General features: G+C 42.6%; 2 protein-coding genes across 6 annotated transcripts in view; one reads left to right on the plus strand and one right to left on the minus strand.

Annotated features, from left to right (window-relative positions):
- PPP2R3C (protein phosphatase 2, regulatory subunit B'', gamma) overlaps nucleotides 1-7,249 on the minus strand; it is a 34,642-nt gene extending 27,393 nt beyond the window's left edge. The window contains exons 1-2 of the mRNA XM_011926552.1: nucleotides 6,604-7,249; nucleotides 1,633-1,760 (exon numbers count right to left, since the gene is read on the minus strand). Coding sequence (XP_011781942.1) covers nucleotides 1,633-1,760; nucleotides 6,604-6,661 — 186 coding nt within the window. The 5' untranslated portion in view covers nucleotides 6,662-7,249. The remainder of the gene's footprint in view (nucleotides 1-1,632; nucleotides 1,761-6,603) is intronic.
- KIAA0391 (KIAA0391 ortholog) overlaps nucleotides 7,023-15,367 on the plus strand; it is a 154,433-nt gene continuing 146,088 nt past the window's right edge. Inside the window, exons 1-4 of one of the 5 annotated variants that reach the window (XM_011925838.1) lie at nucleotides 7,023-7,333; nucleotides 8,183-8,900; nucleotides 11,004-11,051; nucleotides 12,228-12,360. In XM_011925838.1, the coding sequence (XP_011781228.1) occupies nucleotides 8,209-8,900; nucleotides 11,004-11,051; nucleotides 12,228-12,360 (873 nt within the window). In that variant the 5' untranslated portion in view covers nucleotides 7,023-7,333; nucleotides 8,183-8,208. Of the gene's footprint in view, nucleotides 7,334-7,377; nucleotides 7,582-7,622; nucleotides 8,901-11,003; nucleotides 11,052-12,227; nucleotides 12,361-15,367 lie in introns of those variants that run through there. The other 4 variants (XM_011925820.1, XM_011925829.1, XM_011925847.1 and 1 more) reach the window with 4 other exon arrangements.

Consider the following 15,367-nt stretch of genomic DNA (forward strand, 5'->3'; position numbering starts at 1 on the left):
ACTCCATCTCAAAAAAAAAAAAAAAAAAAAAAAAAGATGGGGTGTGGGGTGGTCTCACTATGTTGCCCAGGCCAGCCTCAAACTCCTAAGCTTAAGAGATTCTCCCTTCCTCACCCTCTCAGAGTAGCTGGGACTACAGGTGAATGCCCTACCATACCCAGGTTGTAAACAGCTTTTTTTCTTTTTTCTCTTTTTTTGAGATAGGCTCTTGCTCTGCCATCCAGGCTGGAATGTAGTGGCATGATCGCAGCTCACTGCAGCCTCAACCTCCTGAGCTCAAGTGATCCTTCCACCTAAGCCTCCTGAGTAGCGGGGACTACAGGTGTGCACCATCATGCCTGGCTAAGTTTTTTTGGAAAGACGAGATCTCACCAAGTTGCCCAGACTGGTTCTCAAACTCCTGGCCTCAAGTGATCCTCCTGATTTGATGGCCTTCCAAAGTGATAGGATTATAGGCGTGAGTCACTGCTCCTGGCCAACATTTTTTTTTTTTTTGAGACAGGGTCTTTGCTCTATCACCCAGGCTGGAGTGCAGTGACCCTATCGTAAATAGCTTTTCTTAAGGTCTATTTTGTCTGTATGTCCCTTCAAGCCATTTTCAGAGTTTTGGCACAAGGAAAGAAATAGTCAAGTGAAATTCCTTTTTGTTTGTTTGTTTGAGATGGAGTCTTGCTCTGTCACCCAGGCTGGAGTGCAGTGGCATGATCTCAGCTCACTGCAACCTCCACCTCTCAGGTTCAGGAGATTCTCCTGCCTCAGCCTGCTGAGTAGTTGGGATCACAGGTGCACACCACCACTACTGGCTAATTTTTGTATTTTCAGTAGAGACTGGGTTTCACTATATTGGTCAGGCTGGTCTTGAACTCCTGACCTCGTGATCCACCCACTTTGGCCTCCCAAAGTGCTGGGATTACAGGCATGAGCCACCATGCCTGGCCTCAAGTGAAATTCTTTAAGTTTTCCATTTTCAACTGATTTTTTGGTTTAGCCTTGAGCAAAATTTTAAAACTTTATAACAAAGTGTTGTATACCTGATAACACAATCCAATAGAATACTTACTACTAATATCTATAATAAAAATTAGAAAAAGCCGACAGTTTAACAACTTTGTGTTTACATACCCACTTAAATCTAAACTTGGGGTTTTATTGGGCTCAAAATGTTTTATAATAGTGATAAGATCAATTACAATAAAATAATAAAAATACAAAATTTAAAATATAATCGTCTATTTTTAAAACATAAAATTCTGGTCCTATTTTTAAAATTACTTTTTTCTGGGGGTGGGGGGACAGGATCTAACTCTGTTGCCCAGGCTGGAGTGCAGTGACACAATCACGGCTCACTGCTGCCTCGACCTCCCGGGCTCAAGTGATCCTCCTGCTTCAGCCTTCTGAGAAGCTAGGACTACAGGCATGCATCACCATGTCCAGCTATTTAAAAAAAAAAAAATTTTTTTAGAGATGGGGTCTTGCTATGTTGCTCTGGCTGGTCTCAAATTCCCAGACTCAAGCGATCCTTCCACCTCAGCCTCCCAAAGTGTTGGGATTATAGGTATGAGCCACCTTGCCTTGCCAAAAATTGTATTTCATTTTTAAACTCTGCAGGACATTTGATTAGACACTACTTACCCTATAATAAAACCGGGGAATGGTCTTATAGAATTCATTTGTGTTTTTTCTACCTCCTTTCCATTCGGAGTAATATTTTGTAAATAAATCCATTTCTTCATCTTTTAATTCTTGTTCACTTTTTTTTTCTGGTAACAAAACAGATTAAAGGGAGCACTTTTAAAATCAAGCAGTACTTTTATTCAGGTCATCCTATATATTAATAATTTAATTAAAATAGTTGCAGTGCCAAAAAGGCCTTCACAATTGTGCTTAGACACTGAGCATATTAACTTTTCTGAAATACCAAGAATCACTATCTTCTACTGAAGCAGCCTCCTCTACATCTTCAACCATTTCTCAGCATGCTCCTTCTACTTCTGTTTATTGCTAAAGCTAGTCTCTTCCTCAAGTCATTACCTCTCCTATAGGACTCTGTAGAGTGCTCCTAATTCATTCAATGAAAAGAATTTACCGAGCACCTACTATGTGCAGAGAGCACTGTAGTAGACACGGAATGAGGGGTGAGCAAGACAGCGCCAGTCCCTGACCTCATGGAGTTTCAGCTTCACAATCACCGTTTCTCTACCTAATGTAGAGAAAACAAACAAAAAAACATCCTCTATCTGAAGCTCAAAACTCAGGGCTCTATTACCCTGCAACTCGCCTGCTATTGGCACGTGGCTGTCTCATTCAACCAATTCCTCCCCACTTATTTGTGGACTACAGTGACCGGTATACAGTGTTCTTCACAAGGTCCTGCAATCATTTAGGACAAATAAACATTTATGTGGGTGACCATGGGTCCTGCAACTCTAAAGACTTTCACCTCCAGTTCATTCTGCCACTTGGTTCTACAGCAAGATCACAGATTTTACTTGTACCTTTTCTGAAATCTTAAGCTCAAATATACTCTCAGATCATCCTTTCTGGTAATTCAAAACCTCACTGCCATAGCATTTCCACTTCAGCCTCACTGAGCTCTTGAATTCTGTGATCTGTTTTCTCAAAAGTTATTTTACTCTTTCTGGTCTCATTTCCTTCCCAACAAGCCTGTAATTGTTTCCTTGAATTCCTTTTATGACTGTATTTCTGCTGCATCTGTTAATTAATTTTTTTTTTTTTTTTTGGAGATGGAGCTTCGCTCTTGTTGCCCAGGCTGGAGTGCAATGGCACAATCTTGGCCCACTGCAACCTCCGCCTCCCAGGTTCAAGTGATTCTCCTGCCTCAGCCTCCTGAGTAGCTGAGATTACAGGCATGTGCCACCACGCCTGGCTAATTTTGTGTTTTTAGTAGAGATGGGGTTTCTCCATGTTGGTCAGGCTGGTCTCGATCTCCCGACCTCAGGTGATCTGCCCGCCTCAGCCTCCCAAAGTGCTGGGATTACAGGCATGAGCCACTGTTCCTGGCCTATTATGTTAATTTTTAACTTTAGACCAAACCTATAAGTTAATTTCTTTACTATGGCTCAGTGCTGTTGGAGAAAACTGCTAAATTTTTCAAGTAAAATCAAGACTGACAACTGACCACTGAAGTTAACAATATGGTGGTCAATGATGATTCTTGACAAGCAGGAATTTGAGACGAGTACAGATTTAACTAACAACTGTTTTAACAAATACTGCTGTAAGGGGAACAGAAAAATGAGGAATGGCTAGAGGTGGAAATCAAGTCAAGAAAGTTGAAGATGGAAGAAATACCAGCATGTTTATATGCTGATGGGAATGATTAAAGAAAAACTGATGATGCAGGAGAAGGGATAACTGCAAGAGTACATCCTGCAGCAGGCAAAAATGGAATCTACTACAAAGGATAGGATCTAGTACACTGATGAAGGAACCAGACTTAAGCAGGTGCTGTACAACCTATATAATTTGCTTATTATTTATTTCTCTCCACACCAAAGTATAAGTTCTATAAAGACAGGGATTTTTGTGTGTTCTAAGCTACAATGGTACTTGGCACAAAACAGGCATGGAATAAATATCTGCTAAAAGAATGTAACGTGTTCAAGAGTTAAGGGGTCAAAAAAGCACATAAAGTACAGGTACCTTCTTTTTGTTTTTGAGACCGAGTCTCACTCTGTCACCTAGGCTGGAGGGCAGTGGCGTGATCTTGGCTCACTGCAACCTCCACCTCCTGGGTTCAAGTGATTCTCCTGCCTAAGCCTCCTGAGTAACTGGGATTACAGACACTTGCCACAACGCCTGGCTAAATTTTGAATTTTTAGTAGAGACAGCATTTCACCACATTGGCCAGGCTGGTCTCGATCTCCTGACCTCAGATGATCCACCCACTTCAGCCTCCCAAAGTGCTGGCGTTACAGGCGTAAGCCACTGTGCCCAGCCAAGTACAGGTAACTTCTTTGAGAAGTTTTCCTACAAAGAGTGCAGAGAAATGCAGCAGAAGCTGGAGAGGGATGTGGGATTAAATGACTCTTTTTTTTTTTTTTTTTTTTTGAGATGGAGTCTCGTTCTGTCGCCCAGGCTGGAGTGCAGTGGCATAATCTCAGCTTACCGCAACCTTTGCTTCACGGGTTCAAGCGATTCTCCTGCTTCAGTCTCCCAAGTAGCTGGGATTACAGGTGTGCACCACTGTGCTCGGCTACTTTTTGTATTTTTTAATAGAGACAGGGTTTCACCATGTTGGCCAAGCTGGTCTTGAACTCCTGACCTCAAGTGATCCGCCTACCTCGGCCTCCCAAAGTGTTGGAATTACAGGCGTGAGCCACAGCGCCCGGCCCAAATGACTTTTTTTTTTTTTAAGACAGGGTCTGACTCTTGTCACCCAGGCTGCAGTATGGTGTCATGATCATAGCTCACTGCAGCCCCAAACTCCTAGATTGAAACAAACCCTCCATCCTCAGCCTCTAGAGTAACTAGGACTACAGCGGTGCACAACCACCAGGACTAATTTTTTTACTTTCTATTTTTGTAGAAACGGTGTTTCACGATGTTGCCCAGGCCAGTCTCAAACTCCTGGCCTCAAGCGATTTTCCCATCTTGGCCTTCCAAAGTGCTGAGAGTGAGTCACCCGGCCTCCCAACAACACTCCCCCCACCCACCCACCTTTTAAAAAGATGGGTGATATTAACAGCACACTTGTGCTGGTGAAAATGATCCAGCAGAAGGAAAATTTGACGATTATGAAAGAAAGGATGAGGCTGGAAAGAAGTCAGTGAATACAGGAAAAAGAATGCAATCTAGTGGTGGAGTGGAGGGACTCTTAAATAGGAGCATGGACAGTTCATCATTTTAACAGTGAAGCCAGAGTGTATGGGCACCTGTGGGGTCGTGGGGCTGAAAGAAATGTTAAGGGGGACAGGTGAGGTTCTCCTTTGACTGCTTTTTTTGAGACTGAGTCTCGCTCAGTCGCCCTGGCTGGAGTGCAGTGGTGCAATCTAGGCTCACTGCAAGCTCTGCCTCTCAGGTTCAAGCGATTCTCCTGCCTCAACCTGTGGAATAGCTGGAACTATAGGCGCCCGCCACCACGACCGGCTAACTTTTTTTGTATTTTTAGTAGAGACGGGGTTTCACCGTGTTAGCCAGGATGGTCTCCATCTGCTGTCCTCGTGATCCGCCCGCCTCGGCCTCTCAAAGTGCCGGGATTACAGGCCTGAGCCACCGCGCCCGGCCAACTGATTCTCCTTTCTTAATGAGATATATATTAAAAAAACAAGTTCATCAGCTTAAAGAAAGAAGTGCGTAGGGCAGACTGCAGGTGTAGGAGATGAGAAGAATGGACTGTAAGAGTGTTGCCTGGGCGCTCACGTCTGTAATAGCAACATTTTGGGAGGTGGAGGTAGGACGACTGCCTGAGGCCAGGAATTCCAGACCAGCCCTGGCAACATAGCCAAGACCTCATCGCTACGGAAAATAAAAAATTAGCGGATGTGGTGGCGTGTGCCTGTACTTCCAGCTGCTTAGGAGGCTGAGGTGAAGGATCCTTTTGAGCCCAGGAAATCGAGGTTGCAGCGAGACATCACTGTGCCGTGCACTCTAGCCTGGGCAACAGAGGGAGAGCCTGAATAAAAAAACAACAACAACAAAAAAAACCAAAGTGTATCTAGGGAAACACAGATTGGCAGTCTGGGAGATGAAAATGGAATGTAGGAGAATGAACGTCCAGGAAAACACGGTAGACATGACCGAAACACCTACTTTAGATTAGTGGACAGGTACTAAAAGTGAGATAACTCGGCGGGGCGCAGCAGCTCACGACTGTAATTCCAGCACTTTGGGAGGCCGAGGTGGGTGGATCACGAGGTCAGGAGTTTGAAACCAGCCTGGCCAATATGGTGAAACCCCGTCTCTACTAGAAATTAACCCGCCCTGGAGGCGCGCGCTTGTAGTTCCAGCTACTCCAGAGGCTGAGGAAGAAGAATCGCTTGAACCTGGGAAGCGGAGGCTGCAGTGAGTTGAGATGCTGCCACTGCATTCCAGCCAGCCTGGGCGACAGAGAAAGAGACTCCGTCGCAAAAAAAAAAAAAAAAAGTGAGACAAAGGTTCTGTTTTTCTCCAGCCACTTTCAACAGCCCTTAGTGCGGGTGTGGAATAGGAAAGCTAGATTTAACGAGGTTAGTTAATAAGCAATGTGAAGGAGAAAAATAAAAGGAAAAATGGATTATGAAATATAAAATGGATTAGGAGGGAAGCAAAAAGCGTGACAGTAAAAAGGCGGTAGAACAATTACAGGTCCTGGTGGGGTTCAGGCGTTGTTGGATCCGGGGTTCTAAGTTATTCTTCACAAGTTTAGATTAAGACCATGGAAGTCAGCGACTAAGGCTAAGTTTTTTGTTCCCCCAGACTCTGTCCCAGGAAAGTTTGGGTCAACCCGATTGGGATCCCTAAAGCACATTCCACTCCGCCTCCTTCGTCGGGAGGTTTCACAGAAGCGGAAAGTGCGGCTCCCCCTTGCTCCTCCTCCCCACCTCCCCACTACCTCTAGGAGTTTAGGGCCGGGCCATCCCAACGGCCCCTCCCAAAACTCACTGTTTGGACGAGTGTTGGGCGTCGCTAAGCGCCGACGAAGAACTTCTTTCCAGTCCATGGCCGACTCTCGCGCAGCAGCTTCTGCATTTGCTGTTTCCTACCTGCTCCACCCCTACCAACTCAGGCGTCAGCACCGCCAGGCCCCGTAAAGGTTAGGAAGGCCGCTCAACCACCATCTTGAACAAGGGCGGAAGTCTAGGCTAAAGAGGCAGAAACAATTACTATCACTGCCGCGGAGAATACCGCTACCAGGCTGAGTAGGGGAAAAGCTATGAAAGAGATGGAAAATGGTTCTCCTTCAGGAGGCGTCCCAGGCTCACCAAGCCAGATTTTAAACGCCAGGATAAGCCCGCGTTTTCCTTTACGGAGCGCCTTTGGCGCGTGCGCACCACGTGACCCAGGAGTTAATTGGTTCCGGCTTGAGGGGAAGCGCTTTCACAATTTCTTTTCATTGTTCATTGCGGATGTCTGTAAGCCCTCCAGGTCCCCTGAATGTAGTAGACCCTTCAGCAGCCGTCTCTTACCCCTTTTGCCACTAAATGCTTCCAAATTGCCTTTTTTCCTCGCCGCCAGGCCAGGCGGAACGCCTAACTCCGGATCTGTCTCGTCAGTCGGCCGGGGTGGCGCGGTGCATAGTGGGCACTGTAGTTTCCGCCGCATTTATGGCTGCGTTAAGCCTGAGTGCCGCGTTGAGTTGTTGAATGAAGTGAACTTCGTTTGTCAGCGATAGGTACACAGTCTAGGCAGCGCCCTTCCTGGATCTCTCTTCCTTTCACCTCTTCACTCCGCATCCCTCCATCGGAGGAGCTTTGCGGTCTTTGGAGAGTTATGCAGGGTGAGGGCCACTAGACTTTGACTTTCCCCCTTGTTGCTGGTGGGCTGGAGTTGGAGGCTCCTGGATACGGTTTTGGCTTTATACCGCCTTTCTAGCAAGCTTCCCGTGGGAATCTGTTCCTTTTCAGGACAACTGTGATCCACGTGAGTAAAACTGGGCGTTCCTTCTTGTGCTTTTTCCTCAGGTTCATGAACTGGAATGTAAGAGGCACCAGAGGATTCCTGCTCTGTCCCCTGGTTTGCGGCTTTCGACGTTGGACATCCCCGGATTGTTGTTTGATAGAGAAAAGTCACCTGCCTTCTTGCTATTAAGTAACCCCAAACGCAGAACTTTGATTTGTCTGTAAGGAAGAAACACAAATCTTCTTTTAAAAAGCTGCACTTCGACTCTCCACCGCCGACCCCCAATCCCTTTAATTTTGCTATAGAAAAGGGTTTTTTCCCAGCATTTTTCTCACTACCTGGTGCTGATCTCACTGCATAATGACTTTCTATTTGTTTGGTATTCGAAGCTTTCCTAAGCTTTGGAAGAGCAACTCATACCTTGGGCTAGGCCCAGGGCACTCTTGTGTCTCTCTCTTTCTTTCAGACAGCTGTGGCATCAGGAACCAACAGAGGTTGTTTTCTCTTAAAACAATGTCTCCACAGAATACCAAAGCAACGAATCTGATTGCCAAGGCCAGATATCTCAGGAAAGAGGAGGGCAGTAATAAGCAAGTTTCTTCTGTTCCTCATTTTTTTTCAGCTGGAGCAGCTAAGAAGAGATCACAGATGAATCCTGAAAGTAAAGATCATGCCGTGCCACCTGTGAGGAACACTATTCAACTCCCAACACAACCTTTGAATTCAGAGGAGTGGGATAAACTTAAGGCAGATTTCAAAGGAAAGACCAGTTTTGAAAGATGGATCATTTCACAGATGGCTAACTGTCATAGCTCTGTAGATGTGGCTAAATCTCTGCTGGCATGGGTAGCAGCAAAAAATAATGGTATAGTAAGTTATGATTTACTGGTCAGATATTTGTATCTCTGTGTCTTTCATATGCAGACATCTGAAGTTATTGATGTCTTTGAAATTATGAAAACCAGATATAAGACTTTAGAACCTGGAGGTTACAGTCTTCTCATCCGGGGATTGATCCATTCAGACAGATGGAGAGAATCATTGTTGCTGTTAGAGGACATCAAAAAAGTTATGACTCCTTCTAAAAAGAACTATAATGACTGTATCCAGGGAGCTCTCCTTCATCAAGATGTAAACACAGCTTGGAATTTGTATCAGGAATTGCTAAGTCATGATATTGTTCCTATGTTGGAAACTTTAAAAGCTTTCTTTGATTTTGGAAAAGACATAAAGGATGATAATTATTCAAATAAACTACTAGATATTCTTTCATATCTAAGAAATAATCAGCTGTATCCAGGGGAATCATTTGCACACAGTATAAAAACATGGTTTGAGAGGTAATTTTGATTTTTTTATATGTATGTTTTTATTCTTTAAGTTTTTTTTTTGAGACAGGGTCTTGCTCTGTTGCCCAGACTGGAGTGCATTGGTGTGTTCATAGCTCCCTGTAATCTCAAACTCCTGGCCTCAAGTGATCCTCTCGCTTCAGTCTCCTGAGTAAAACTACAGGCATGTGCCACCATACCTGGCTAATTATTTTTAATTTAATAACTTTAAACCTCAAAGTAGCCACTCTTTTTTGTTGTTAGTTGCTGAGAATCGTTCTATTCTGATTACACTTTTTTCCATCTCTTAGTAAGGTTTATTTTCTCTTTAGGACAAAATTTTCTCTCTTTAAAAAAAGTAGCGGCATACATAATTTGTGCTAATCTTTACCCATCACATAAAAGTGAAAGTATATGGCACTTTTAATTTTTATATATTTTTTTCCTTTTAGAAGGATCATTAATTTTGTTTTCTTAGGCATCTAGTATGATGTGAGTACTTAATACTACTTATGGCCAGTGTTCATAGCAAGAAAAGAATATAGCATTTGACTGGAACTGTCTTGGGCCATATTAGTGTTTTCAGAAGTTCCTCTAAAAATGTGATTATGTGCTTATATTTATTCTGTCTACTCACTGTCTTTTTTTTTTTGAAGACGGAGTTTTGCTGTTGTTGCCAGGCTGGAGTGCAGTGGCGCGATCTCAGCTCACTGCAACCTCTGCCTCCCGGGTTCAGGCAATTCTGCCTCACGCTCCCAGGTAGCTGGGATTACAGGCATGAGCCACCACGCCCAGCTAATTTTGTATTTTCTTCCTCGGCCTCCCAAAGTGCTGGGATTACAGGCATAAGCCACTGCGCCTAGCCTCAGCTTACATTTCAATGGTGAGATTATAGATGACAGATAATACTAATAAGCCATATCATCCGAGTTGATGAACTATAGCGAGTAGACAGAATAGGCCGGGCGGATCACCTGAGGTAGTTTTTCTTTTTTTTTTTTTCTATATCATGTTTACAGAGCTTTGAAGTCGTAATTATGCTTAATTATCTTATTGAATATCAAGGGAGGAGCCCGGTTGTGAAAATTTTTGAATACCAAGGAGTTTGGATTTTATTCTCTGATCAAGAATGCTGAATTTGGCCAAGTACTGTGGCTCATGCCTGTAATCTGAGCACTTTTAGAGAACTGAGGTGGGAGGATAGCTCGAGGCCAGGAGTTCGAGACCAGCCTGGGCAACATGGCGAAACCCTGTCTCTACAGATAATACAAAATTTACCCTGGCATGGTGGTGTGTGCCGGTAGTCCCAGCTACTTGGAGACTGAAGCAAGAGGATCACTTGAATCTAGGGAATCAAGGCTGCAGGGAGCTGTGATTGTGCCATGCACTCCAACCTGGGTGACAGAGCAAGACCTTGTCTCAAAAGAAAAAAAAGTGCTGGAATGGAGTTTTACAAAGGCAATTGCCAAGTGAGAAGAGTAGATAGGAGAGGGATTAAGATTGAAAACAGGGAGATCTGCGTGAATACAATTTTAGGTTTAGGTGAGAGATGATGAGAATTAAGAACTGAGGAAGGAGAGAAGGCAGTAGAATCAGAAGAACTGATGGTAATATGTGGAAGAGGAAGGAAGAGAGGATACATTGATTGAACAAATACATCAGTACATAGCTTTCGAATGCTTCCAGGTAGGCTAGGCATTTTATAAATCTTTTATGACATTCTCAATTTAATTGGGAGTAAAATACCACACAGTGAAATATCAGTGCTGGGTAAGAGGTAAATTACTCTGAGCAGGAGCAATTTCTGGCAGCTTTATGGAGAAGGTAAGAGTTGAGTTTGGTATAGAGGTTATGCTACTAAGGTCAGCTGCTTTCTGTAGACTTGAAGATGAGAGTTAGTTGGTGGGAGAACCATAGGGAAGAAGGAGATCCAGAGCAGGGTACCAGCAGCTTCTTAACCTCATCCAGGATATCTGCCACTTTTTAAATTATACCGTTCTACAGAAGTGTCTTGAACTTTTCGGAGTTCTTGCTTATAAGAGTTTCCAAATATCATGAATGTCTTTCATTTCAGTAGGAATCTAACCTCATGATTTGGTTTTGCAATCTTCATAGTGTTCCTGGAAAACAATGGAAAGGACAATTCACCACAGTCCAAAAAAGGTGAAGACCAATGTTTATTTTTAACTTGTTTGTTTTCAGTTTAGTAGGTTTTGTTGCTATTGATTGAAAAATATTTAATAACATCTTAAGGATAGGATAATTACAAGTTTGTAATTAGAGTATCTGAGGAAAAAAACATACTTTGCATACAGAGACGTAGCAGTACCCAAAATGTTTTTCCAGTGCGTATTGTGAGCCTACATGATGTCTTAGAGATGTTTTTCCCTAGAGCTTCCAGACCCAGTTGTGTTTTAGGATTTATTTATTTATTTATTTATTTATTTATTTAACTCACCAATATGATATTCCACATAATAGGAATTACTTTAAAAATGTCATGCGAGCTGGGTGCCGTGGCTCACGCCTGTAATCCCAGCACTTTGGGAGGCCGAGGCAGGTGGATCATGAGGTCAGGAGATTTGAGACCATCCTGGCCAACATGTTGAAACCAAGTGTCTACTAAAAATACCAAAATTAGCTGGGTGTGGTGGTGTGCGCCTGTAGTCCCAGCTACTTGGGAGACTGAGGCAGGAGAATTGCTTGAACCCAGGAGACAGAGGTTGCAGTGAGCCAAGATTGTGCCACTGCACTCCATCCTGGTGATAGAGCGAGACTCTGTCTCAAAAAAACAAAAAAGTCACCTGAGTCAGGCATGGTGGCTCATGCCTGTACCTGTAATCCCAACACTTTGGGAGGCTGACTTGGCAGATTGCTTCAAGACCATCTTGTGCAACATTGAGAAACCCTGTCTCTAGAAAAAATACAAAAATTAGTCAGGCACTGAAATACAAAAATTAGCTGGGTAGGGTGGCATGTACCTGTTGTCCTAGCTGCTTTGGTGGCTGAGGCAGGAGGATCCCTTGATCCTGGGAGCTTGAGGATGCAGTGAGCCGTAATTGTGACACTGCACTCCAGCCTGGGCAACAGAGTGAGACCTTGTCTCAAAAAAAAAAAAAAAAGTCATTCAAATGGCCAGTCTACTTTTTTGGTTTTTCTGGCACACTAATTTGTGATATTATCAGGTTTACAAAAAATTAGATGTATGTGATTATTACAAAGGTTTTAATGTTCTTTATTATTACCTTTTAATTTCCTCATTGTTCATTTCACAAAATTTTTTCCCCAGAACATTATTTGACATATTTAAATATTATTATTTAACAATTATAATTGCAGTGGCCAGTGTTTGGGCTGTGGAAAAACCATAGAGTCTATTCAGCTGAGTCCAGAAGAATATGAATTTCTTAAGGGAAGAATCATGAGGGATGTGATAGATGGAGGTGACCAGTACAAAAAGACAACGCCTCAGGTGAGTCTAACAGGTTTGATTCCTTCTTGGATTGCTTGTCTAGAGCAGGGGTCAGCAATTTCTGTAAGATGCCAGATAGTAAATATTTTAGGCTTTGTAGGCCATCGGTCCCTGTTGAAACTTTTCAACTCTGCTGTTGTAGTTAAAACAGCCATAGATAGTACATAAATGAATAGACATGGCTGTGTTCCAGTAAACTTTATTCATGAAAACAAGCAGTAGGCTGGATTTGGCCTACTGGCTACAATTGCCAACCTTTTGGAGAGATTGCTTTAGAATTTCATAGAATAATTGGGTTAGACCATCATCTGTTGGAGTCAATCCTATTATATCGGGACATAATAAGTGCACTTAAACTAAAAAGATGCTTATTTTTTCTGTAAGTGCTTCTAGAAAACTGTGTTTAAGTAGACTGCCATGAAAACATTGTGGTTTCTCACAACTTTTCTAGTCAAGAGTGTATCACATTAACTGATTTGTGTATGTTGAACCATCCTTACGTCTCAGGGATAAATCCCACTTGTTGATGATGAATGATCTTTTTAATATATTTTGAATTTGGTGTGCTAGTATTTTGTTGAGGATTTTTGCATCAATATTCATCAGAGATAGTGGCCTGTAGTTTTTTGTTTGTTTATTTATTTTGCTATGTCTTTGTCTGGTTTTGGTATCAGGGTAACACTGTCCTCATGGATTGAGTTTGGAAGTCTTCCCTCCTCTATTTTTTGGAATAGTTTGAATAGGATTGGTATTATTCTTTAAATGTTTGGTAGAATTGAGCAGTGAAGCCATCAGGTCCCGGGCTTTTCTTTGCTGGGACACTTTGTATTATGGCTTCCATCTCATTACTTGTTATTGCTGTCTTCAAGTTTTTTATTTCTTCATGGTTCAGTCTTAAAAGATTGAATCTGTCTAGGTTTTCCAATTGATTGGCATATGGTTGCTCGTAGTAGCCACTAACGATCCTTTGAATTTCTGCAGTATTTGTTGTAATGTCTTCTTTTTCATCTCTGATTTTATTTATTTGGGTCTTCTCTCCTTTTTTCTTAGTCTGGCTAAAGGTTTATCAATTTCATTTAACTTCAAAAAACCAACTTTTCGTTTCATGATCTTTTGTATGGTTTTCTTAATTTCAGTTTCATTTATTTCTGCTCTGATCTTTATTATGTAGTCTCCCCATTTTGGGTTTGGTTTACTCTTGCTTTTCTAGTTCTTTAAGACACCTATTTGCCAGGCGCAGTGGCTCACGCCTGTAATCCCAGCACTTTGGGAGACCGAGGCAGGTGGATCACCTGAGGTCAGGAGTTTGAGACCAGCCTGGCCAACATGGTGAAATCCCGTTTCTACTAAAAATACAAAAAAAAAAAAAAAATTAGCTGGGCGTGGTAGCGCATGCCTGTAATCCCAGCTACTTGGGAGATTGAGGCAGGAGAATCGCTTGAACCCAGAAGGCAGAGGTTGCAGTGAGCTGAGATCACGCCGTTGCACTCCAACTTGGGCAACAAGAGCGAAACTCCATCTCAAAAAAAAAAAAAGATGCATATTTAGGTTATTTGAAGTTTTTCTTCTGTTTTGATATAGGAACTTGTAGCTGCTTTTGTTATATCCCACCATGCTTAGATACATTCAATGTTATTGATAAGTAAGGACTTAGTCCCTCCATTTTGTTTTCTGATTGTTTTGTGGTCTTCTTTTTTTCCTTCCTTTCTTCCCTTTAATGAAGATGATTTTCTCTGGTGATACAATTCAGTTTCTTGCTTTTTATTTTTTGTGTATCTGTTATATGCTGTTTTTTTTTTTTTTGAGATGGAGTATTGCTCTGTCACCCAGGCTAGAGTGCAGTGGCGCAATCTCGGCTCACTTCATCCTCCACCTTCTGGGTTCAAGAGATTCTCCTGCCTCAGCCTCTTGAGAACTGGAATTACAGGTGCACACCACCACGCCCAGCAATTTTTTTTTCTTGTATTTTTAGTACAGACAGGGTTTCACCATGTTGGTCAGGCTGGCCTTGAACTCCTGACCTCATGATCTGCCCACCTCAGCCTCCCAAAGTGCTGGGATTATAAGCATAAGCCACCATGCCCGGCCTTGTTGTATGTTTTTTGATTGGAGGTTACCATGAGGCTCACTAATACTTTTCTATAGCCTATTATTTTAAGCTGATAATAATTTAACACTGTATAAACAAACAAGCAAAAAGAAAACTAATAAAAACTCTACACCTTTACTTTGTCTCCCTGCTTTTTAACTTTTTATTGTTTCTATTTATATCTTATTGTACTATTAAGTGTCTTGAAAAGTTATAGCAGTTATTATTTTTGATTGGCTCATTGTTTAGTCTTTTTTTTTTTTTTTTTAATCAGACAGAGTCTCGCTGTGTTGCCTAGGCTGGAGAACAGTGGTGCAATTTTGGCTCACTGCAACCTCTGCCTCCTGGGTTCAAGTGATTCTTCTGCCTCAGCCTCCCGAGTAGCTGGGACTACAGGTGCCCGCCACCACGCCTGGCTAATTTTTTTAATATTTTTTAGTTGAGACAAGGTTTCACTGTGTTAGCCAGGATGGTCTTGATCTCCTGACCTTGTAATCTGCCTGCCTTGGCCTCCCAAAGTGCTGGGATTACAGGCGTGAGGCACTGCCTCACTAAACTCATTGTTTAGTCTTTCTAAAGATAAGAGTAGTTTACACACCATAGTTACAGTGTTATAATATACTGTGTCTTTTTGTGTACTTGCTATTAACAGTGAGTTATATACCCTCAGATGATTTCTTATTGCTCATTAATGTCCTTTTCTTTTCTTTTTTCATTGAAATGGAGTCGTGCTGTGTTGCCCAGGTTGGAATGGAGTGGCATGATCTCAGCTCACTGCAACTTCCACCCCCTGGGTTCAAGTGATTCTTGTGTCTCACCCTCCCAAGTAGCTGGGATTACAGGCATCCGCCACCAGACCTGGCTAATTTTTGTATTTTTAGTAGAGACAGGGTTTCACCATGTTGGTCAGGCTGGCCT

The sequence above is a fragment of the Colobus angolensis genome, unplaced genomic scaffold, assembly GCF_000951035.1.
Source record: "Colobus angolensis palliatus isolate OR3802 unplaced genomic scaffold, Cang.pa_1.0 Scaffold119, whole genome shotgun sequence".
Lineage (NCBI taxonomy): Eukaryota > Metazoa > Chordata > Mammalia > Primates > Cercopithecidae > Colobus > Colobus angolensis.